The sequence below is a fragment of the Procambarus clarkii genome, chromosome 67, assembly GCF_040958095.1.
Source record: "Procambarus clarkii isolate CNS0578487 chromosome 67, FALCON_Pclarkii_2.0, whole genome shotgun sequence".
Classification (NCBI taxonomy): domain Eukaryota; kingdom Metazoa; phylum Arthropoda; class Malacostraca; order Decapoda; family Cambaridae; genus Procambarus; species Procambarus clarkii.
Window position 1 is genome coordinate 15560727 of NC_091216.1, and position 25301 is coordinate 15586027.

The 25301-nt window shown below is 41.4% G+C and overlaps 1 protein-coding gene across 1 annotated transcript in view; it reads left to right on the top strand.

Annotated features, from left to right (window-relative positions):
• The window catches only part of Nmt (N-myristoyl transferase), a 160447-nt gene that overhangs the window by 27332 nt on the left and 107814 nt on the right, over positions 1–25301 (top strand). The window contains exon 3 of the mRNA XM_069310358.1: positions 14708–14837. Coding sequence (XP_069166459.1) covers positions 14708–14837 — 130 coding nt within the window. The remainder of the gene's footprint in view (positions 1–14707; positions 14838–25301) is intronic.

Sequence of the window (25301 nt, forward strand, 5' to 3'; positions counted from 1 at the left end):
GTGAGTGCTCAGCCGCCTTCCAGCTACACTCCCAATTCCCGCCCTTTTCAAGCTTTTCCTTCGCAATTTTCTTCCTGGAAGGGCCTTGTTCATGATCACTATCCATCGTGGAGTAAGCGTAGATAATTTCTAAAGCCGCAGTAAGAAATATAGCCACGGAAAATGGCCGAAATGTTCAGACGTTTGAGATGCGAGGGGAGGCGACATTGGTCACAACAGTGGAGCGAAAACAATGGGCCCACGGCATGTGCCAAGCTGCCTGAGGGCCACGAGGCTCAACAAAGAAAATGGGAAGACATCAGCGCGCATTTTAAAACCAGTCCCCAAAAAATCGGATAAAAACCAGATTTTTGGCGATTATTTAAAGTGGATGACGCAATGCTGCGTCATCCCCGGAATTACCGCCAGTAATCAGATGACGCAATGCTGCGTCATGCCCGGGCGAAAGTGTTAATATCTGGATAAATATCTCTCAATATTTCCAGTATTTTAGGCACTATGATTAGACACTGGAGAACTGTTAATGGACACAGCTTAACTGACAATGTCTCTTCAACGCAGGCTAAACTCCAAGCTGTATTAGCACGATTGCAGGAATTAGTCAAATGTGGTAAAAATGCTTTTTTTTATAGACAACGGAGGAGCGTTGGAGTCTTTACCCCTTAACACTTTCCCGCCCAGGCGTGCGCTCCGCACGTATACACGAACTACTCCTGGCGGTGCGGGCGAGTGCTTGGCGACACTAAATGTGTATACAGTGCTCGTTTCAGTTTTTTCACCTTAATTCTTGTGCTACGTTGTTCGTTTTGGTATTGTGTTCACAATAGAATTCCCTACAGGTGTATATGCATATAAGGTCTAAAAGCCAAGCGTGACTCCCCACAGCAAAGTCTAACGTCAGCAAAAGTTACCCGTGAGTGCACAAATTCAGTAAAATGTGTATTCTTGTTCAGTTTTCTTATCTTAATTCTCGTGCTACGTGACCCGTTTTGGTATCATTGTGCTCACAATTAAATTCCCTACATGTGTTGTATATGCATATATTGTCCAAAAGCCAAGCGTGATTCCCGTTTGCAAAGCCTAAAGTTACCCGTGAACGAGCACCAAATTTGCACATCGCAGCCAAATGTGTACACTCGTTCAGTTTGATAACATAAATTTTCGTGTTACGTCTTTCATTTTGGTATCAAATTGTTTGCAATAAAAAGGCGTGTATTTTAAAACTAGACTCATAATAGAGCAATAAATGGAATTTTAACAAATATTTTAATTTTGGACGCTCATCATCACAAAATTATTTATATCTTTCCAGTGTTCTGACATAAATTTTCATGTTACATCTTTCATTTTGGTATCAAATTGTTCGCAATATAAAGGTGCGCCTCAATTATTCATTTACAGGAACTAGTCTGATAATAATAATAATAGCACAATAAATGGAATTTTAACAAATATTTTGAAATTTTGACCAAAAACGTATTTATAATCTTTCAAGTGTTCTGACATCAAGTTTCGTGTTACATCTTTCATTTTGGTATCAAATTGTGCGCGCTCTGAAGGCGCTCATTTTGAAACTATCCCGAAGTTGATCGGATAATTAATGAATTTTATACAAATATTTTTTCGAAGAGTGCAATAGTGTTAAACTGTGCAGGACATACATGTATGTCGTGCCTAGGAGCTCAGTTCCTCAGACTTTCTCAAACTCTTTAAATTTTTTTGTGCATAATCTACTAACAAATGCTCCAACTTTATCTAAATGATCACCAACGTAACTTGAAAAACATGAAAATAAAAAATAATTATAAAATTGAATATTGATAACATCAGACTTTGAAATCAGCTGCAAAAATATAAACTATCACCAGTTGTTCATTTGGTGTTATTATGCTATGCATATGATCTTCATTTTTATAGATTTAGAATATAGGTTTTTTAGTATAGTTTACAGGAGGTACCTCAATTTACGAATTTAATCCGTTCCTGGAGGCTGTTCTTAACCCGAAAATTCGTAAATCGAAGCGAATTTCCTCATAAGAGATAATGGGAAATGAAGTAATCCGTTCCTGACTCCCCAAAAAATAAACTTTAAAGTAAATTGTATACCTAATTCACCCAAATCTTCCACTACAAAAGGATGTACAAGTTATAACTTACCTTTACTAATGACTCCTGTTGGCGTATGGAAGACGGTGAGGAGGAGAGGTGTTACTGTTTGGAAGGAGAGTCCCCTTCCATTATAACATCAAGCAGTGATGGGTTCTCTGGGATACACACACACTGACACGTTTTGCCTGCATACCACTAGGACCTGCTTCTGGCTCATCTGCTTGATTTTCTCACTAGAAATCATTCCATTGAAGATTGCTTTTCCCTTTTTTGTAACACTTGTCTGTAGTGAGACATCACATTGTCATTAATAAGATCAATGCAATGGCCTGCTACAGCTTTATCTTGTAATAAACTAGGTTGTTGTAAGAAATTATGCAGTATAGATTCTCATAGACATGGGGACCGCGTGGTCTTGAAAGTTTGGAGTGAGAGGGGTAGTCTACCTGACTGGAGAGAAAGGTCATCCCTCCAGGGATTAGAGGGATTAGCGTTTAAGATTACAAGATGGCTGGTTCTCTGTATTAATGCAACATATAATGAATATTTCGACAAAATACAGTAAATACAGTAATAACTAATTTGATTTATGTATGTTAAGTTACATGTATGTAAAGGTTGAGATCAGGGGTGTATACCATCAAAGAGAGTGACGTCATATAAAGTACTAGGGAACTAGGTTGCTCGGCGTAAGAATCTTGACCATCCTGAGTCAAGGGGTCACCAAAACCTTCCACATGATTTAATTCACAAAGTTCTAATTCAGAGCACTAGCCAATATTGTACAGTAATTGGAAATAGCCTTGCCCTAAGATGCCGGTACAATTACCATCAGTCTAATAAGAGTTTATCCATCTGGGTTGTTCAGTAAATTTAAGATTAGTTTGTTAAATTAAACCTTGCTTGGTAAATTGATAAACCTGGCAGAGTAATATTCACTAGCCTCAATCTTGAGTAGTGGAGGCTACAGTTAGTGTGGTTTTGGGCAGCAGCTGAAGAGGTCAACCATTCCCACCTCTCCTGAGACCAGAACTCCAGCGGCTGGTCTCTTAGATTAAGGTAAAAGTTGCTGAGAGTTTTTGGTACGGAGAAGTAATCTCATGTCTGCCTCTATAGGTCATGTAGGACGTGTTAACTTAGGGAGTGATTTTTATTAATTACTTTGATAGCTTTGCATAATAAATTGTTTATCAAGAACCTTGTATTTCCTGAGTTTAACCCAATTGATACTATATGATTGTGTTTGCCGTGGTCTCTACAGGTCCGGGTTATTGGAATGAATCCGTATTAATACTGCAAGCAAGTCATGCTATCTTGACTCCCAAATATATCCTGTTGGTTTGTTTGAGTAACCCACACTTAATGTAAGTTGATTCCCCCCTTTTCCAAGTAATTTGGGGATTAAGCCCCAAGGGTTTAATGATTGATTAATTGGCCCAAACCACGATTAAATAGTTTTTCATTTTAAATGGTTTGGTGGTGGCAGTGATTAAGATCCTTTGAGTTTGCTAGAAAGCCTAGGGTCGACGTCACGTGGCTGTAGAATTTTAGACGATCGAACGGCTAAGACCACGTGGTGTGGGACTCATCTGAGTTAGCTCTGGGGTTCTTGGAATTAAGTTTAAATACGGTCAGGGTAAAGGACAAGAGAGCGCCAAAACTGTCCCGTGTTACAATCTGGGTGATTTTTTTCAGCAAAACTTTGCAGTTCTTCCCATACTGCACACATTTTCTTAATTAATGAGGACGGGACATCCTCTACAGCCTCCTCTCTTGAAGATTTGTTGTACTGCCTCGCTAGTTCAACAACACATGTACCATTTTAATGTTTACGATTGATCTCTTTGTTTTTCCTCTATGGTCATTCTTACATGTGTTTTCTTGCCTTGAACCTTGTCACTGGCTTTCTTAGGACCCATGGCGAGATATATAATAACAACTTTTATGTTCAAATACCCAAAAATAAAAAAAAATAAAAACTGTAACTCTTTGCAAAGAATTCAGGCAGGATAGTCTTTAGGCTGGAGGCACTGGGAAACTGAGGTGCGATCGCCCTGCCACCACGCGCTAAGTCGGCCTTACGCATATCAACAAACTTGTATCCTGAGGTAAAGTTCGTAACCCGATTAAAATTTTCAGAAGAAATCGGGCTCGTAACATGAAAAGTTCGTAAAGAGGGGCATTCGTAAACCGAGGTACCACTGTACTATAAAAAAAAAAAATCCATATATATATATGGCATTTGAAATGTGTGCCAAATTTAGACAAAAAATGTATAACTCGAAATATTTAGGGTTTATGAAAAATCCATTCTGAAGGGATTGTGGAACAGACAGCTGAGCACACAATGTTAAAATGGTAAGAATCGGTCAGAAACTGGAATTTTAGAAACTGAAAAGTTGAAACTCTAGTTTTAGAGATAATTGAAGTTATCAACAATGAATAAAGGTAGTTCTAATTCATTAATTTACTTGTATGTTTTAATAAACATTGTTTTTTAATCGTACCCGAATACTGTATGTTAAAGTTGTAGGTCAATGTGTGTTAAATGAAGACAAGAAAAAGATCCCCCCCCCCCAAAAAAAAAAATAGGGATAATTATAATGATTGATGATGATTTAAGGGATATATTTAGGGTGTACTTTATATAAGTGAAATAGCCCTAATCTGGTCCCTAATCATCAGAACAACCTAAAGAGACAAAGAAAATAAAGTTTGAAATCTGTGAAAAAATCGGCCCCAAAAAATTTCAAGAGTCCCAAGTTCTGCAAGTTGTGACTGATTTATTTGTTGATCAATTTATTTGTATCTTCACAAAGTTAGGGACAGGTACGCACTCTCCAGATGTACAGGTTACAACAAAATCAGATAAAAACCAAAGAGGGAAAAAATTCCCTGAAAATTTTTTTTGGGGACATTGGTGAATGTAACGGATATTAACATTGGCCAGTGTATTTATGTGATATATATAACAAAACTGAGCCTAATAACATACTTTTTCATTATTATTTGTGTTATTATATATTACTCGGCAGTGCTATAAAGGCACCAGCTGCATATCCACTTTATGGACACTTCTTACTACTATTCTTCTTTGAGCATCGAACTGGTGCTTGCATCTTTTTGTTACTGCAATATCCCTCAGTTCCAGTTAATAGGAACTATTTTCCTTAAAAAAAATCGTCTCAAAATTAATTTCTGAAAATACTTTGATGAAAGTTTCACGATGCTGAAGCCAATAAGTTTGAGATTTGTTTAACTTTTTTAATAAAGTAATTTTTACATAATCCAAACATTTTTGGCTTCCCGGCCCTTATGCTGTAGCAGTTTAACCCTTTAACTGGGCAATGTGCCTGCAGGCTCACTTCTGGGGTGCGCTTCGCGCCTACAGGTATTTGTATTTTTCACGTTCCATTCAAAACTCCCACGGCTACATGAGGTTCACATCGGCTTCCTCAGGGCTCTTGTAAACAGACACCATCTTTTAACAAAATTGTGGGCCACATTCTTGGGTGAGAGAGCCTCAGTAGTGAGTGAGCAACCAAGGCTGGCGCTCGCAACATGAGCGCACAGCGCTGCTGTTCAGCGTGTGACCACAGCATTGCCTAATAATGTCAAAATATATATATAACCTGTATTATTTAGCCATGATAGTATTATAGAAGAGCCTGAGTGTGATAATGACTGGGTACAATGTTCGAATATCAGTGATTCAATGCTGTTCACAATGTTAACAGCGCTAGCCACAGCACCACAGCATTATTTCGTCAACATAGCAACAATACCTTAATTATTCATCACCGTGGTCAGCAACAATACCTTAATTATTCATCACCTGTGTTCAAGTACATGTCACGAGACAGGTTTCTGATACTACTACGGTACCTACACCTTGAAAATTTTGATATTACAAATGATCGACTTTGGAGAGTGCAAAAAGTGTTCAGTGATATCAGAGGGAAATTTCGTGATTACTTTGTACCTAGACAGAATGTTGTTATTGATGGCTCCCTAGTTCTTTTAGGGGAGGGGGGAGCTGCGCAGACAGCGGCGCGGCGGTGTGTGACGTCACACTAATTTGCTTGTTTTCGGTTGGGGAGTTCTATCTACTAGTTCGGTTTTTGGTAGCAATTTTAACCAGAATAGGGGTTTGTTTTGAGGCGCTTACCTTTCTGGGTGCCTGTTCCGGTCGATGGCAGACATAGAATGCTTCCAACCACACGGGGGCTTCTATAGGCCATTGCTCCCCTTGCCTCTCTGAGGGGGCCCGGTTCTGGCCGTGGTCCCCGGTAGGCCTAAGAACTCCATACACATGACTGATGCCAAAGTCTGACATTAGCATATCACCCTGGGATAGCTCCGGGGAGCCTCCGGGACTCACCCAGAAAATGGCGTTTCATTACATTCAACGCTGTTTTTTTTTGTGTTTTTGATATTCAGCCTCTGAACTGAGGATAATAGCCGGCGTGGAGGTCTGGGACCCCTCCGTCCTCCTCCCGGGGGAGTGGGGAGGGTTGCACAGACGGATGCATGGCGATTGTGGCGACGTCATGTTTGTTTCCTTCTTTTTGATTGGGGAGTTCTGTATGCTAGTTCGGCTTTCAGTTTGCAATTTTTGACCAGCAGTAGTTTGTTTTGAAATTCCTACCTTTCTGGGTGCTTGGCCTGGTAGATGGCAGACAAAGACTGCGTCCAATTACACAGGGGTGTCTTTAGGCCATTGCTCCTCGGGCCTCTTCTTGAGGGGGCCAGGTTCTGGCTCTAGTCCCCAGTAGACCTAAAACTCCACTGATTGACTGTTGCCATGGTCTAATCTCCGGGTCTAACCCAGAAAATGGCGTTTCATTACATTCATCGCTGGTTGTTTAATGTCACTTATTGTACTTTTGCCGATGTTAAACTGCTGCTGCTCATGCATGAGAACATTCTTTATCAAGTTTTTTAACCCTTAAACTGCACAAAATGTCATATGATGTGAGATATTGAATTCAGTTTTTTAAATTTTTTGAAACTATCAAATGTTTTGTGCATGATCTACTAGGCAAATGCTCCAACTTTGTCTAAATGATACCAGTGTAACTTGAAAAACAAGAAAATAAAAGATATTTATAAAATTGAATATTGCAAACTTAAGGTTTTGAAATCGGCTGCAAAAATATAAAAGTATCACCAACTGTTCATTTGGTGTTGTTATGCTCTCAGAATAGCATATGATCTTCATTTTCATATATTTAGAATATAGGTTTTCAGTATAGTTTACTGTAAAAAAAAGAAATTGTCAATATGGCATTTCAAATACGCTCAAATTTATTCAACAAAAATGTATAACTCCAAACATTTAGAATTTATAAAAAATCAATTCTATAGGGATTGTAGAACAGACAGCTGTGCACACATGTAAAAATGGTGAGAATCGGTCAGAAACTAGATTTTTGGATACTGAAGTAAGTTGAAATTCTAGTTGGATATAATTGAAGTTGAAGTTATCAACAATGAATAAGGCAGTTCAAATTCATGAATTTATATGTATGTTGTAATAAACATTGTTTGGCATTCGTACTCAAGTATGTGAAAGTTGTAGGTCAATGTGTGTAGAAATGAAGTCAAGAAAAAATACCCCCCCTCCCTAAAAATAGACAAAATATAGGGATAATTATAATGATTTAGAGAATATATTTAGGGTACACTTTATATAAGTAAAAAAAAAGTCCTTATCTGGTCCCCTAATCATCAAAGCAACATAAAGCGACAAGGAAAATAGTTTGATATCTGTGAAAAAATCAGCCCCCCAAAAATCGATGTCCCCAAGTTGTGCTTCACATAGGTAGGGACGAGTATGCATTCTCCAGGATGTAAAGGTTAAAACAAATTCAAATAATAAACAAAGGAGGAAAAACTAAAAACCTAAAAAAAAAAAAAAATCCCCTAACAAAATATTTGTTGGACATTGTTGAATGTAACTGATAATAACATTGGGCAATGTATTTATATGATGTATAACAAACTGGAGCATAATAACATAATTACTCATTATTGTTTGTGGTATGTATTACTTACCAATGCTCTAGAGGTACCAGCTGTATCCAATTTGTGGACACTTCTTACTACTATTCTTCTTCTTTGTGCGTCGGGCTTGCATCTCTTTATTATTGCATTATCTATCAGTTCCAGTTAATAGGAGCTGTTCTCTTATCAACAAAATGTTCTATTTTTTTAAATATTAGTCTAAAATCAACCTCTGAAAATATTTTGATGAAAGTTTCATGAAGCTGAAGCCAATAAATTGGAGATTTGTTTAACATTTTTAAGTAATTTTTACATAATTCAAATATTTTTCGAATTATACCCCGTTCAATGTCACACATCATACGTTTTGTGCAGTTTAAGGGTTAATTAACTCCAGCTTTTGTGCAACAGTCAGGCGCTTCCTCTGGATAACTTTTGGCATTTCGTAAATTAAAATGAAGATCACAATTAGCTAATGTCCTTCAAAATGGAAGCTAGCCGCGCGAGTTCACAGTAAACAATGCGGCCACATGGCCCGGCACAGTACATTCTGTGGGAAAAAAATACCTAGTGCCATACTATAAAATGTATTAAATAATAAATCAATGAATTTTGCTTAATAACAATTGTTTCAAAATATTTTATTAATAATAATTAAGAATTTTCTTCATTAAACTGAATCATTTTAAAAAAAAGTTAAGATTTAATTTGAGACTGGACGATTGAGGTCGGTGGCCATGTGAGGGCCTGTTGATACCAAAACAAACCCAACACCGGCCTATGGTTATATTGACCGCCAGACCGGTAAATGAGGCTCCAGATAATGGTCTCCCAAACCGGTCGTTATTACCAGCAGATTGGTATAAAAGAGGCCGTTAAATTGAGTAGATACACTTATGCATATCCTGAAGGAGGCAGTGTGTCTGTTCTTTACTTCTTGCCTCGTGTGCCTTCAAGATTGGGCTCGCTCTCTCTTATTTTTTCATCGCTGTTTTGTCTGTTGCTGTTTGCAGTCTGCTGTCTCAGAGTTTTTGCAGGCAGCTTCGTCTTGTTGTTGTCCTATGTCAGACTTATTGGTTCTCCAGGGTAGCCATTCTCCGTCTTCTTGGAAGGGTCATGCCAGGGGTCAGGGTTCTGCTGGTCGAGTTGGGCAAGGCTTCTGAGCCGACATTGCCTTCGGAGCCGGCGTCGTTTAGTCGGCGTGATGATCTCTGTTCGGCGGCGGGCGTCTTGTAAGGGGCGTTGGACCTTTTGCGGATCACCCCATTGACGGAGCGATGAGGGAAGGTTCGCTCTGTTTGCTCGCGTTTGGTATCTCAATTTGTGGACATTTTGGTCATGTCATCTGGCCTGTGGTGGCATTGGGCAGCTTCTTCCTCTTCTGGGGGTTTGGGGCTTGCGGGGTAGGCTACTTTCCTTGCGCTCGTCAGGTCATCTCGGAGTAGGTGTGCTTGGGCGTGGTCAAAATGACCCCGTCTCTCAAGTGGGTTTCCCGGCTGTTTCCAGTGCTGAAACGGGACTGTGCGGATTTGAGGTTTATTCTGGACTTGCACATGAACTGTGTGGTCGGGCACAAAGTGGAGCAGACTGTGGGTGAAGAGGCATGGGTGAGTAGCTAGGCCTACCCTTTGTGACACCCACATGTTCATGGTCGTCTCCAAATCTTCTGGCTGTGTGTAGACTCTGACTATGTCAGTCATCAATATCAGGGTTATCACCCTCCTAGAACAATTCCTGATTAATTTCATCTTCAGTCAACGATTGAGTTGCACGCTGTGCTGAATGCGGTTGGCCGCTGGTACTTGGTGCACTCTCCATGGTGTCTCGGGTATAATGGAATTTTTCCAAAATGGCATTTTTTTACTGTCGGCTGTGGCTAGGCTATAGCTGCCTCTGTCCCTCACAGGGCATTTAAAATTGTTGTGCGCGAGACCCTAATACGTACGTGTATGTATTGTGCTATTCTGTGATAGTTACTCCCTACTTACATGTGTGTGTATGTGTAATTACCTAAGTGTAGTTACAGGATGAGAGCTACGCTCATGGTGTCCCGTCTTCCCAGCACTCTTTGTCATATAACGCTTTGAAACTACTGATGGTCTTGGCCTCCACCACCTTCTCACTTAACTTGTTTCAACCGTCTACCACTCTGTTTGCGAAAGTGAATTTTCTTATTTCTTCGGCATCTGTGTTTAGCTAGCTAAAATCTATGACCTCTTGTTCTTAAAGTTCCAGGTCTCGGGAAATCTTCCCTATCGATTTTATCAATTCCTGTTACTATTTTGTATGTAGTGATCGTATCACCTCCTTTTCTTCTGTCTTCCAGTTTTGGCATATTTAACCCTCAAACCGCGCATATCATATATAAATGATATCGGTGACAAAACCGAAACCGCGCACATCATTTATATATGATTTCGTGTCTAGCGCTATAATTTAAACGCCCCGCCTGGGATAGGGGCAGCTATAGTACAGCCACGACCAATAGTTGCCAGATGCCACCTAGAAAAAAAATCCAGGCCAACATTCTTGGATGTTACAGCGTCAGTATTGAGCAAGCCACCAAGGCTGGCGCACGCAGCACGAGCTCACAGCACCGCTGTTCAGCTTGTGACCACAGCATCGCCTACAAATACCATAATATAAATATTACTGCTGTTATTTAGCAGTGATAGTATTACTGAAGCCCCCTGACTGTGATAAAACTGACCAGGATACTGATAATAGCAGGATTGTGGTGATATTTAGCGCTGTGCTCCATGGAGGGAGGAGTAAGGCTGTGGAGGGAGGGTTGTGGCGTCATCTTCTGACTGTGTGTGGCCACCATTTATTGACTGCACTCACCATACCAGCTTAGTGGTTCGCTATGGTGAACACAAATGTAGATACTTATATATAACGTGTGTATAGTGTGTGATAACAGCGAGAGGAGTAGGTTGGGAACTGCCATTTTGGTGAGGGAGGAGCGTCGTCTGCACGACTTGGCATGGTGTTTACTGGTGGCCACTATGGTCTTTGGGCACCATATCAGCTCATTTGTTCAGGTATGGTGAATAAAACAGGTAGATACTTATATATAATGTGTGTATAAAGCGTAATAACACCACAAACAATATTGTTGGAGGACAAATATTAGTGCGTCTGGCCTTGAGGGCGGCCGCCGATCAGCTGACTGTGTGAGTAGCTACGTCTTATGGCCTTCACTCACCATACAAGCTTAGATGTACAGTTATGGTGAACAAAACATGTAAATACGTATATACAACGTCTGTGTATAGTGAATAAATACAGAAAGAGTATTGTGGGAGGTGAATGAGGGTGAGTGAGGTGGTGTTGAGGGAGGGAGTGGCAGTGAGTGGCTCGCTGGTGTTTGGCGATCACTCCTCGTTGCTTTTTGACTCACAAGACCAACTTAGTAGTTCGTTATGGTGTACAAAACATGCAAATACTTATATATAACCTGTGTATATAGTGTAACAACAGCAAAACTATTTGTTTATTGTTTTATGAATATAATAATTGAATCACTAATATGCACACCATAATTTTGAGTACAGCGATGGTTCACACATTTTATAATATAAATATACCACAATTCACTGTATGGAATAATATTACTGCAAAAAATTAAGAAAAAATTAATCAGAGACATTGAAATAATTAGGTAATATTATATTTGTGGCAACTGCCGTCTGACAGCTCGGGCGGAGCAGACCTCGTCTGGCGAAGGCTCTGCCAACGCCCCTTTTTTGCCACACTTCCCTACCCTATTTCGGCTAAAATATGCCACCTACGATTTTTTTGTTATTTTTTCCGTGATCAGGGAACAAAAATGAACATTTCTATAAGACAAAAGAATTTTTTGGATTTTTTTTTTTGTTGTTGTGCCTGTGGGTGTGAATTCCATTTGGGCCCCTAGCGGTTTGAGGGTTAATGCCTCTAACCTCTCCTCGTAGCTCTTGCCCTTCAGTTCTGGGAGTCACTTAGTAGCATGTCTTTGCACCTTTTCTTTGTTGATGTGCTTCTTAAGATATGGGCACCACACAACCGCTGCATATTCTAGCTTTGGCCTAACAAAAGTCATGAACAATTTCTTTAGTATATTGCCATCCATGTATTTAAAAGCAATTCTGAAGTTAGAAAGTGTGGCATAAGCTCCTCGCACAACATTCTTTATGATGGCCTCAGGCGATAGTTTTCTATCTAGAACCACCCGGTCGGTCGGCCGAGCCGGTCGGCCGAGCGGACAGCACGCTGGACTTGTGATCCTGTGGTTCTGGGTTCGATCCCAGGCGCCGGTGAGAAACAATGGGCAGAGTGTCTTTCACTCTATGCCCCTGTTACCTAGCAGTAAAATAGGTACTGTACCTGGGTGTTCAGTCAGCTGTCATGGGCTGCTTCCTGGGGATGGAGCCCTGGTCGAGGACCGGGCCGCTGGGACACTAAAAAGCCCGGAAATCATCTCAAGATAAGAAGATGATAATGTCCCATCTGAACCCGCTGGATTCCTTGTACCTCCTTTTATATGACCACTCTGTCTCAGGTCCGGCTTTTTTTGGAGCCGGTGCCAGGATGGTGTCCCTGGACCTGCAGGATGTCTATTGGCATGTTCCTGTTCATCTGGGGTTCAGGGCCTGTTTAAGTTTCATTGTGGGGGCGTCTGGTTGACCACTTTCGTTGCCTTCCTTTTGGCTTGGATCTGGCACCTCACATATTCATGTGTCTTACCCGGGTGTGGTGACCTGTCTGCCTCTGCTAGGGGTTCTGGTTCTGGCCTACCTCAAAGATTGGTTAGTATGGGCTCCCAGTCGGTCCGCTTGTCTGCTCGCCAGGGGGGTGTGGTTCGTTCCCAGCTGGAGGAAGGAAGAAAATCCCATCTGGAGGAAGATGGGACTACACTGGAGGAAGTCCCATCTGGTTCCATGACCCAGCTAGGTTCTGACCTGGCTGGGTCATGTTTGGGGCTCTCGAACTGCTTTTATGTCTCTCCTTCTGGAGGCATTGCTGAGGCTGTGGTCCCGCCTTTGGCTGTTTCTGGGAGGGTCCGCCCGGGTCTTGGGCACCCGCCGGTTGCTCGAGCAGTTGTGTGGGAGATTGAACTTCGCTGTGCTGGTCTACCTACTGGGTTTGGTTTGGCTTCGGTGTGTGTTCTGGCATCCTTCGGGGATGCCCCTTCCACTTCTGAGGCGTTGCTCGGTTCATCCTATGGGGGCTTTGCATCGGTTGTTGCGTCGCTGGATTCCTCTTCAGGGTCTTTGAGTTCAGTGCCTTGGCACTTACCCGAGCCCTCGCTCGATGTGTTCAGACGCGTCGTCTCTTGGCTGGAGCATTGTGAACAGTGCTCACCAGGCCGGCCCAGGGCAATGGTGTCTGTTCTTTATTGAATAAACTTTTGTAAGTGTAAATATAAATAGCCCAAGAGAATGGATGCAGAGTGTATGTTTAGCATATTTAGGGATGTAAACAAATGGGCTGTTTGTTGTCATATGGCATTCTTTCAGCAGTCTTTGCTATTACGTCTCGGGTTGATATTTAGACGTGGGGGGGGGGGGGGTTGGCGATCGAACAGGGTCTTGGCAGTCAGCTAACTTACGAATGTTCACGGTCCTCAACGGCCTTGTGTGGTCTTAAGTCATGTCGAGGCTATTGGTTTCTTCATCTTTATTCCTGTGATGCTTCCTACTCCCTGGTTAGTACACTTTTTCTTCATTCTCAGTAGGTACAGTAGTTAGCTTCAGGGAGCCACAAGGGGCTGCACCCCAGAAAACCAGCATTGAATGTAATGAAAAGTCAATTTCTGGGTGAGCCCCAGTTACTTCCTGACACCCTCCCTGCCCCAGGGCATCGGGTAGTTTTCATCATCATTCGAACAGGTCGTGGGGGAGGTGGGGTAAACTAGCTCATACTTGTTTCATTAATTTTTTGTTGTTTTTACATTGTTGAAGGAGTTCTTTTCGCAGTTTTAAGGCTGCGGTCCTGTTTCTAACCAAGCAGTGGTCTGCTTTGTTTCGCTGACTTTCTGGGTATCTTCCCTTGGTTGTGGCAAATATAAATAAATTTACATTAAATTTTTCATACATGCCACTTCTTCCTGCACCTCTCTGATGGGGCCAGGTTCTGGCTTGTGGTCCTTGGTAGGCCAAATAGAACTCCCTAATTGATGACGCCTGGTAGTCTGGCACAATGTCAGTATAGTAGGTTCAGGGAGCCACTGAGGCTCACCCAGAAATTGTCATTTCATTACATTCAATGCTGGTTTTGAGATATGCCTAGAATATGGATTGTGAATACCTTCCTCAGGTGGCTTGAATTAAGATAGTTATTGCCTAATTTACATTTTTAATGTACAGTAGTATACATTATGAGATGCTGACACAGGAAACAGAATACCCTTTTAGATTTTCCATGTGTGATTGATCCACATCTCAGATCCTGAATCCATAATGTGCCTCTGGAACCCTTTCCACTGCCACCCACAAGATGGATATGGGGTGCATAATAAATGACTAATTCAACTAGTTAACATGTTGTAAAAAAAAAGGTGACCATTACATTTGGCATAATCCTTTTAATGTAATTTTTCACTTCTCAGGCAAGTGGTGTAGGTGTAGGAACTCAGGTCCCTCCGTTGATGCCTGAAGTAGAGAGATACATGCGGAAGATGCAACTGCAGAATCAGCGGGAGTTTCAGTTTTGGAACACTCAACCTGTTCCAAAAATCAGTGAGTAATGGGTTTCAATGGGCTTTGGATATTTGGGGCTAATCTTCAATGCTTAGGGCATTGACTATCATTATGAAGTTATGCAATGTTAATGATAACATCTTCATTCCAGGGGCTTTCCAAGTATTTTTGCCACTACCCAATACATTATATGTTGTATTGTACACTTTCGCGCTTTGGTGCCGATTCCGGTTGTCAACTATTTTTATTACGGTTCCGCTGATGTGACTATCTATGGAGTCACAAGAAAAAATATTTGTATAAATTCCATTTTCGATCCGATTTTGTTGGGGGTACTCTTAAAATGTTTGCCATGAAATTCCGGTTCTCCCACAATGCCCACATGGCATCTGAACCTACGCGGTCACGTGGTCAGCCCATTGTTTTGTTGTCACGACAAGTGCCCACACCACGCTCCCCTCTCGCGGCAAACTTGACCTGGTTTAGGCATTTATTTCCGTTTTCGTGTGATTCTAACCCATTCAATATGTTGAACATGGATCCTGGACAAGGAATAAGCAGAGGTACTCAAAAAAGAGGTAGGAAATCGCAGAAAGAAGACCAGTTAAACTTTCCCATTTTCCCACTCTGACTGCAAATGGAAATTAGTAACATGTCCCCTTCCTCTTATAAAACTCAGACATGAATGTAATGAAGTGCCTCCTTCTGGTGGAGTCCCGTTGGCTTCTTGTAGCTATCTCATTGAGATTGCCCCAAACTACCAGTCACATCAGTTGCAAGAGTTCCTTTGGCCTATCAGAAACCAGAGCCAAAATCAGGCTCCTTTACATGAAGTGCAAGGAGCAAATGATATTTCACAATTCCACCAGGAAAGCATCCAGAATGTTAGTGGAGTTTGACAGACAACAGCTAGGTTCCCAACACTCAAAACCACTAAAAAGTAAAATAACTTGAAAATAAACAAAATAAGATTTGCTAAAACCCTGAAGTACTGAATGCCGTCACCAGGTAACCTGGCGCTCAGATTAGCGTCTAGCCACACATTAGTTCAGGAGCAGATAAACGGTGCCATGAACCAATGAACATGAAGGGTGGGAGGGAGACAGGCCTGAATATCCGCCTTTGACATAAGAGAAAATTGCCTCGAGTGCAACGTATTTGCGAACATCATGGGCCTAGGGATAGACTGCAGGCTGGCTATCCTTAATGACACTGTGGGCAACCTGAGAAACACGAGCCTTAGAACAGGGGACCAAGGAGACTAGATCAACCCAAAGAGTTCACCGTGGCTGAGGCGGTGGCCCGTGGGTAGTGACGAGTGCTGCCACCAGACAATAAATGATGCACCCCTGGCAAAATCAACCAAAGGGCCCCTCCAGAAGTCCACTGACTTATTTTCTGGCAGTAAAGAAACTGATCTAGTCATTTTCATTAAATTAGAATATAGGTTTTTAGTATAGTTTACTGTAAAAAAATCGTCAATAGGACATTTGAGATATGCGGCAAATTTAGTAAAAAATTTTTTTAACTCCAAATGTATAAAGTTTATGAAAAATCCATTCTGATGGGATTGTAGAACAGACAGAAGAGCACACAATATGTCAAAATAGTGAGAATCGGTTAAAAACTGGATTTTTAGAAGCCACTCAAAGTTGAAACTCTGGTTTCAGAGATAATTGAAGTTGAAGTTATCAACGTTGAATAAAGGTAATTTTAATTCATTATGGCGTTCAACTTTCTAATAATGTTTGGCACCTTTGTTTCTTTAGCTTGAACATGCCCTTTTGTTCATAATGCTTCTTGTTTCAGAAATTCCTGTCAATTTGGTCAATTCCTGTTAGTACTTTGTAAGTTGTGATCATATCATATCTCTTTCTTCTGTATAATAATGTGTAATAGCAAAGATGGTAGAGAATATATTAGTTGCACATGGGTGAACCCCCCCCTTCCTTAACCCTTAAACTGCGCATGGCGTATATATACGCCATGAGTATCATGTCCCACTGTGCGCATGGCATACGTATACGCCATTGGTTGCCAGGCCCGATTCAAATGGCCCGCGGCTACACGGGGTTCCCATTAGCTTCCTCAGGGCTCTTGTAAACAGACGCCATTAAAAAAAAAAATCGTGGTCAATATTCTCAGGTGTGAGTGGCACAGTACTGTTGGAGCTACCAAGACTGGCGCATGCAGCATGAGCGAACAGCATTGCTGTTCAGCTTGTGACCACAGCATCGCCGAAAAATGTCAAAATAAATATATAATTGTTATTATTTAGCGATGACAATATTACAGATGACCCCTGACTGTGATATAAATAACCAGGGTTGTGATAATAGCAGGATTGTTGTAATAATTAGTGCTGTGGGACGAGTGATGCTGAGAGACGGAGGGAGATAGCATCGTTTACTGACTGTGTGGCCACCTGTTATTGTCTGCATTCACCATACCAGGTCAGTGGTTCTCAATGGTGAACACAAATGTAGATACTTATATATAATGTGTGTATTAGTGTAATAACAGCAAAAGGATTATGCTGGGAGGAGCCACATGGGTGATGGAGGTGACGTTGTCTGCACGATTTGTCTAGCTGTTTAGAGGGTGGCCACTATGCTCTTTGGGCACTCTACAAGCTTAGGTGTACAGTTACGGTGCATTCAACATGTAGATACAGTACAATCTCGATTCAACGTACTATATGGGACCAACCCCAGTTCGTTGGAGCGTTGGATTCGTTGCAAGAGGTGACCTTCAGGAGGCATTTGCGTCAGTGTCTTTTTTTTCTTGTACACAATAAAAATGCATTATCATATTACATACTGTACCTATATTTTACTACTCTGCTAAAAAATACTGTAATTCATTTATTTACCTTATTGTTGGAGTCATGTCTATCTTGAAGTTTCGTGAAGTTGTGAATGCTCTACAGTAAATACGTACTGCAGTGCATTATGCCGTTAGCACTGTGTGATTAAAAGTAGTTATGCTGTATATTGAGTACTACAATACAGTTCATGAAAACTATTGTACACTAGAATTATTGCAACTTTAATTTTAACACTATGTACACAGTTAACACTTGCTCTAACTGTTCACTTAACACACGATGTTTTTAGATGTTTGCATCAGCTTTGCTGGTGCTCGCTGCTGCTGTGTTGGCTTCAGCTGCTTCTGTGCTGATGCTGGTTACAGCTGTGCTGGTGCTGGGAACGGCTGTGCTGGTGCTGGGTACGGCTGTGCTGGTGCTGGGTACGGCTGTGCTGGTGCTGGGTACAGCTGTGCTGGTGCTGGGTACAGCTGTGCTGGTGCTGGATATGGCTATGCTGGTGCTGGGTACGGCTGTGCTGGTGCTGGGTACAGCTGTGCTGGTGCTGGGTACAGCTGTGCTGGTGCTGGGTACAGCTGTGCTGGTGCTGGGTACGGCTGTGCTGGTGCTGGGTACAGCTGTGCTGGTGCTGGGTACGGCTGTGCTGGTGCTGGGTACGGCTGTGCTGGTGCTGGGTACGGCTGTGCTGGTGCTGGGTACGGCTGTGCTGGTGCTGGGTACAGCTGTGCTGGTGCTGGGTACAGCTGTGCTGGTGCTGGGTATGGCTATGCTGGTGCTGGGTATGGCTATGCTGGTGCTGGGTATGGCTATGCTGGTGCTGGGTACGGCTGTGCTGGTGCTGGGTACAGCTGTGCTGGTGCTGGGTACGGCTATGCTGGTGCTGGGTATGGCTATGCTGGTGCTGGGTATGGCTATGCTGGTGCTGGGTATGGCTATGCTGGTGCTGGGTATGGCTATGCTGGTGCTGGGTATGGCTATGCTGGTGCTGGGTATGGCTATGCTGGTGCTGGGTATGGCTATGCTGGTGCTGGGTACGGCTATGCTGGTGCTGGGTACGGCTGTGCTGGTGCTGGGTACAGCTGTGCTGGTGCTGGGTACAGCTGTGCTGGTGCTGGGTATGGCTATGCTGGTGCTGGGTACAGCTGTGCTGGTGCTGGGTACGGCTGTGCTGGTGCTGGGTACGGCTGTGCTGGTGCTGGGTACGGCTGTGCTGGTGCTGGGTACGGCTGTGCTGGTTGATTTTCTGCTAGTTCGTGAAAAATATTGACTCATTTTCGTTTGTTTCCTTCTTTTTGTCATGTCCTTGAGACAAATATCTTTCATTATCCTTAGGTGTTGATAAAAGCCTGGTAGCTCTGGATTGTCAGTTTGTGAAACAATATCAAGGAGTTTTTCAACATGGAACAATGCGTCAGCACACGTAGCAGATTGTAAACTGCTATCATTCTCATCCTCGTCTTCTCTCCGTCGTCGTCAACAGTGCCAGTAACATTTTGTATAATCTCATCATCTGTTAAATGACCAATGGGTGGATCGACTACATCAATATCTAACCACTCCTCCACATCGTTCAGTGTCAACTCCGTCTCACCAGCGGCACGCAGTTATTGATAAATATCATTTGAAAATCCTTCAAAATCCATTTCTTCCTCAGTCACTTCATCAGCATGATCAAGCAACAGGAGTTTTTTCCAACAATTTCTTAATGTTGACTCTTTAATTTCATCCCAAACTTTAGCCCAGTTGTAAATGGCTTCCTTAATTGAGTATTTTTTGTAACGTTCCAGTGTTGCTTGACCTCTCGAATCAGTTCCTTGTCTTTTGTCTTTATTTGACTCAAGCACCACCATGATTTTTTTATTCATTGCTAGTTTGTAGAGCCTTTTCATTGCATATATAATCACCCATATCCATTGGCTGGATCAGAGAGGTGGTATTTGGAGGCAAGGCCATACATTTGATGCGTCCATCATGTGACGCTAATGTGTCGAGCCCTACATGAGCTGGGGCATTGTCAACCAAGAGCCTTGTCAGCCTTGATATCATTCCGTCTCACTCCACACTTCTTTATCTGAAAATCTAATTACTTCTTTGCAAAAATGATTTTTGAACCAGTCTACAAAAATATCTCCAGTAAACCAAGCTGTTTTAGAGCTGTAGTAGACCACAGGTAGCTTGTTCATTAAATTTTTCAAAGCACGTGGGTTTTTTTGACTTCCCTACAATGGCGGACTTTGTTCTGTGACTTCCGTCTGCATATTGCACACAGCATGGCAGAAACTTTTTCTTTGTTTACCTTACGGCCAGGAACACATCTCATCTAGCCTAGATGCCAAAGTGTTGTTCTGCAAGCATTTCCAATTAAAGCCTGTTTCATCGGCATTGTATACCTGAAAACGTCTTAGATCATTTGTTATTATGCAATTATTTAATTTACGCTTAAATGGCTTGACAGAATCCTTATCTGCACATAATGATTCTCCACAAACATTCCTGTTCTTAATATTATGCCCATTCTTAAACTTTTGCAACCATCCTTCACTTGCTCGAAAATCTGGAATGTTCATCTTCTGTGCAAATTTATCGGCTGCTGTCTTAATGGCGTCGCCGCCAAGTGGCATCCCCACAGAGCGCTCCTGGTTAAACCATTTGTACACAGCTTTGTCCAAATTTGTATTTGTTGAAACTTTTGATGTTTTCCTTTTATTTAATGCACCACTATCACTCGAAGCAAGGAACTTCCTAATATCATCTTTCTGTCTCTTGATATCACACACCGTACTTCTCCTAACATTAAATTCTTCTGCCAGCCTAGTAACAGAGTATCCACGTTCATGTTTCTCTATCATGTCTAATTTCTGCTCAATGGCTAAAAAACCTCTTCCTTTTTGTAGATACAGCATGATTAGCAAGCCCTTGAGACATCTTGTTGTATAATAATACAGCTGAAGTCAAAAAATGGTAAATTCCACGATTATTCTTTCACCGGTGGACAAACACGTCACTCGCACACAGACAAAGATAACGGCACTGGGTGCCTACTGTATGAACGCAGACTAGGTCTATACACCCTCCAGTAGGCTGGTGTTTAAGCCAGATCCAATAACATAAATTTCTCTCAAATATTGGATTTACATCAAATTATATATTTTTAGATTATATATTTAGTTTAGTAACATTATTAAGATAATAAGAGATATGAAAAACTTATTTTAGAACTGATTTATTAATTTTATTATTTCGAAGTCGTAGTCACTGAACTGTGGCTACAAAATCAAACGAGAAACGCATGGTGCTGTGTGTACAAGGATTAAACCCGTCCCCTTGCGCTGGAGTAATTGTTCCAATAACATAAATAATTTCTCAAATAGCAGATGTCTATCATATTACAGTATATTTTCGGTTTTATTTAGTTTAGTTTAATTAGGATAATAAAAAGCTATTAAAACACTGGTTTTAGAAATGATTTATTAATCTGAAACTTTCAAAGTCATGGGTCACTGAACTATAACAACACAGACGAAGGAAAACCAAGTGAGGTTTTCAGTACAGTATTCCCTTATGTCTACCTCACTCACCTTGTTTCATCACAGAAAATGTCTATAAGGAGATTAAGGAGATTTTACAACATGTAGCCAGCTAATCACGCTTCAGCCTTTAAATTAATTTACAAAGATACGTCTGCCACAAATCAGTGAACGAAAATTATGGAAACTGTCGTTCATTTGTGTGGACCACTCTGGCTGGTATCTGGTTCATATGGTTGACTTGTGTGGACCATTCTGGCTGGTGTTTGGTTCATATGGTTCACTTGTTGTGTGGTCCACTTAATTGTGTGATCCAACTTGTCTTATGAAGGAATTATTAATTGTAAACTGTGATAGAATGAGACAGTTTTCCACAACTCTGTGAAACTCTGTCCCAACATTGTAAGCTTGTGGACCATTTGTGCGGTCCACTTGTGTGATCGAACTTTTCATATGGGGGAACTATTAATTGTAATCTGTGATAGAATGAGAGTTTTCCACCACTGTGAACTCTATCTGGACGTTGTAAGCAAATCCGAACATCCCTCGCTTCGGCGAACCATTGTTCGTCGAATCGGGTGAGTAAATCCGGCCTGAAAAATGTGCGAACTAGCCGGAGATTCGTTGAAACGGGGGTACGTTGAATCGAGGTTGTACTGTACTTATATATAATATGTGTGCATATAGGATAATAACACTGCAAACAGTATTGTTGGGGGAGAAAGTTTAGTGCATGCGACATTGAATGAGTGAGGGAGCCGCCAGCTGACTGTGTATAGCGACGACTCCTAGTGCCTGAACTAACTATATCAGCTTAGCTGTACAGTTGTGGTGAACAAAATATATACATATTCATATATAACGTCTGCATATAGTGTAATAACACCACAAACGGTATTGTTGGGGGAGAAAGTTTAGTGCATGTGACATTGAATGAGTGAGGGACCCGCCAGCTGACTGTGTTTGTAGCGACGACTCTTAGTGCCTGAACTAACTATATCAGCTTAGTTGTACAGTTATGGTGAACAAAACATGTTGATTCTTATATATAACGTCTGTATATTTTGAATAAAACATAAAACAGGATGGTGGGAGGAAAAAGTGGGCGAGTGAGGCGTTGTTGAGGGAGTGGCAGCGAGTGGCTGGCTGGTGTGAGGCAGTCCTCTCCTCCTTGCTTTTCGACTCTCAATACCAACTTAGTGGTTCGTTATGATGAACAAAACATGCAGATACTTATATATAACCTGTGTATAGTGTGTAATAGCAGCAAAACTATTTGTTTATTGTTTTATAAACATAATAATTGAATCACTAATATGCACATCATACTTTTGAGTATAGCGATTATTCACCACTTTTATTATATAAATATATTACAATACACACTATTGAATAATATTACTGCAAAAAAACTAAGAAAAACTCAGAGACAGAAATAATTAAGTGATATCTTTGTGGCAACTCCCATCTGTCAGCGCGGGTGACGCTGACCGGCTCTGACGACCGCTCTGTCAACGCCCACTTTTTGCCAGACTTCCTCGGTCAATTGCGCCCAAAATGTGTCAGCCTACGATTTTTTTTTTTTTTTCCCCGTGCTCGGGGAACACACATTAACCCTTACACTGCTCAGGAGTCCTGGGGACATTTACACCCCTGTGCGCAAGAAAAAAAAAAATCAAATTTTTTTTTTCGTCTTCTGAACATATTAATTTGTGTCCCCTGAGCACGGAAAAAAAAAAAAAAAAATCGTAGGCGACATATTTTGGGCGCAATTGACCGAGGAAGTCTGGCAAAAAAGTGGGCGTTGACAGAAGCGGTCGTCAGACCCGGTCAGCGTCCCCGCGGTGACAGATGGGAGTTGCCACAAAGATATTATTACCTAATTGTTTGAATGTCTCCGATTGATTTTTTTCTTAGTTTTTTTGCAGTAATATTATTCAATAGTGTGTATTGTAATATATTTATATAATAAAAGTGGTGAATAATCGCTATACTCAAAAGTATGATGTGCATATTAGTGATTCAATTATTATGTTTATAAACAATAAACAAATAGTTTTGCTGCTATTACACTCTATACACAGGTTATATAGTAAGTATCTGCATGTTTTGGTCACCATAACGAACCACTAAGTTGGTACTGAGAGTCGAAAAAGCAACGAAGAGTTGCCGCCACACACCAGCACCAGCCAGCACTCGCTGCCACTCCCTCAACACACGCACTAAACTTTCTTCCCCAACAATACCATTTGTGGTGTTATTACACTATATATAGACGTTATATATAAGTATGTATATATTGTGTTCACCACAACTGTACAGCTAAGCTGATATAAGTTAGTTCAGGCACTAAGAGTCGTCGCTATACACAGCTGGTGGCTGGCAGGCTCCCTCACTCTTTCAAGGTCACACGCACTAAACTTTCTCCCCCAACAATACTGTTTGCAGTGTTATTATCCTATATGCACACATATTATATATAAGTATCTACATGTTGTATGCACCGTAACTGTACACCTAAGCTTGTAGAGTGCCCAAAGAGCATAGTGGGCCACCCTCTAAACAGCTAGACAAATCGTGCCAGATGACGTCACCATCCGTCACCCATGTGGCTCCTCCCAGCATAATCCTTTTGCTGTTATTACACTAATACACACATTATATATAAAGTATCTACATTTGTGTTCACCATAGAGAACCACTGACCTGGTATGGTGAATGTAAACAATAAAAGCTAGCCATACAGTCAGTAAACGATGCTGTCTCCCTCCATCTCTCAGCATCACATCCTCCCACAGCGCTAATTATTACAACAATCCTGCTATTATCACAACCCTGGTTATTTATATCACAGTCATGCGTCATCTGTAATATTGTCATCGCTAAATAATAGCAGTTATATATTTATTTTGACATTTTTCGGCGATGCTGTGGTCACAAGCTGAACAGCAATGCTGTTCGCCTCATGCTGCGTGCGCCGGCCTTGGTTGCTCCAACAGTACTGTGCCTCTCACACCTGAGAATATTGCCCACGATTTTTTTTTAAAATGGCATCTGTTTACAAGAGCCCTGAGGAAGCTACTGTGAACCCCGTGTAGCCGCGGGCCATTTGAATCAGGGCCTGGCACCCTATGGCGTATATATACGCCATGCGCACCGTGGGACATGTTACTCAGGGCGTATATATACGCCATGCGCAGTTTAAGGGTTAACATTTTAAGAAGACGAAATAATTTTTTAGAATTTTTTTTTCTTGCGCACAGGGGGTGCAAATGTCCTCAGGACCCCTGAGCAGTGGAAGGGTTAAAAAGTACTATAATAAACTGTTTAGATTATGGCCAGGTACAAGAGGGGGGGGGGGGTATTTGATGTAGGTTTTCAAGTACCGGTAGGTTATGGGCATGAATAACGAGGGTTCTGAAGTCTTGGAACTGGTTTGAACTTGCAACATCGTATACTTGGTGTAGAAATATTTTTTAAGAGGAATATAGGGAGTACTGTTTTAAGTATAGTAAGTACTGTTTGTGAACATGATTGTGGATGAGTTGAATGGGCTGCCACTAAGGACTATTCAGATTAACACTTCATCTGGTTTCAAGAGTATATAAAATTTGTATATGAGATAGAGGGGTTGGATTTGAATGTGTGCTGCCTAGTTATAGCCAACAGGCCTGCCATGTTTGTTCCCTAGTTCTTATGTTCTGCAAGTGAGTGACAGCTGAATGATTATTGATGGAATATTTGTTGAAAATGACATGGAATCGTGTGGCGAAAGAATGAGCATAAGCCCCACATGTTGCCTACAGTCTCTGTAATAGGAGTTTAATGATCTCTGGAATGTAATCTTGGAGTGACTTACAGCAACAGGTCTGCTCAGGTCCATATAAATGGTAAAGTGAGCAATGCCTGTATAATGCTAGCCAACGTCATCTAGCTTTCAATTACATGGGCAGTATAATGATTTTTTGTATTTATGTGCTTTTGAAAATAGAATTCAGTACAGTACAAAGTTCAGAGGCCTGTAATAAAATGGATCACAAATTTCAGTTGAAGTGGTTAGGTTTCCTGAAACTTCCTTACCTGGAAGATAGAACAAACCGAGGGACATTGTAGTTGGGGATGGAACACATTGTGGAAAGTTTTATGTAT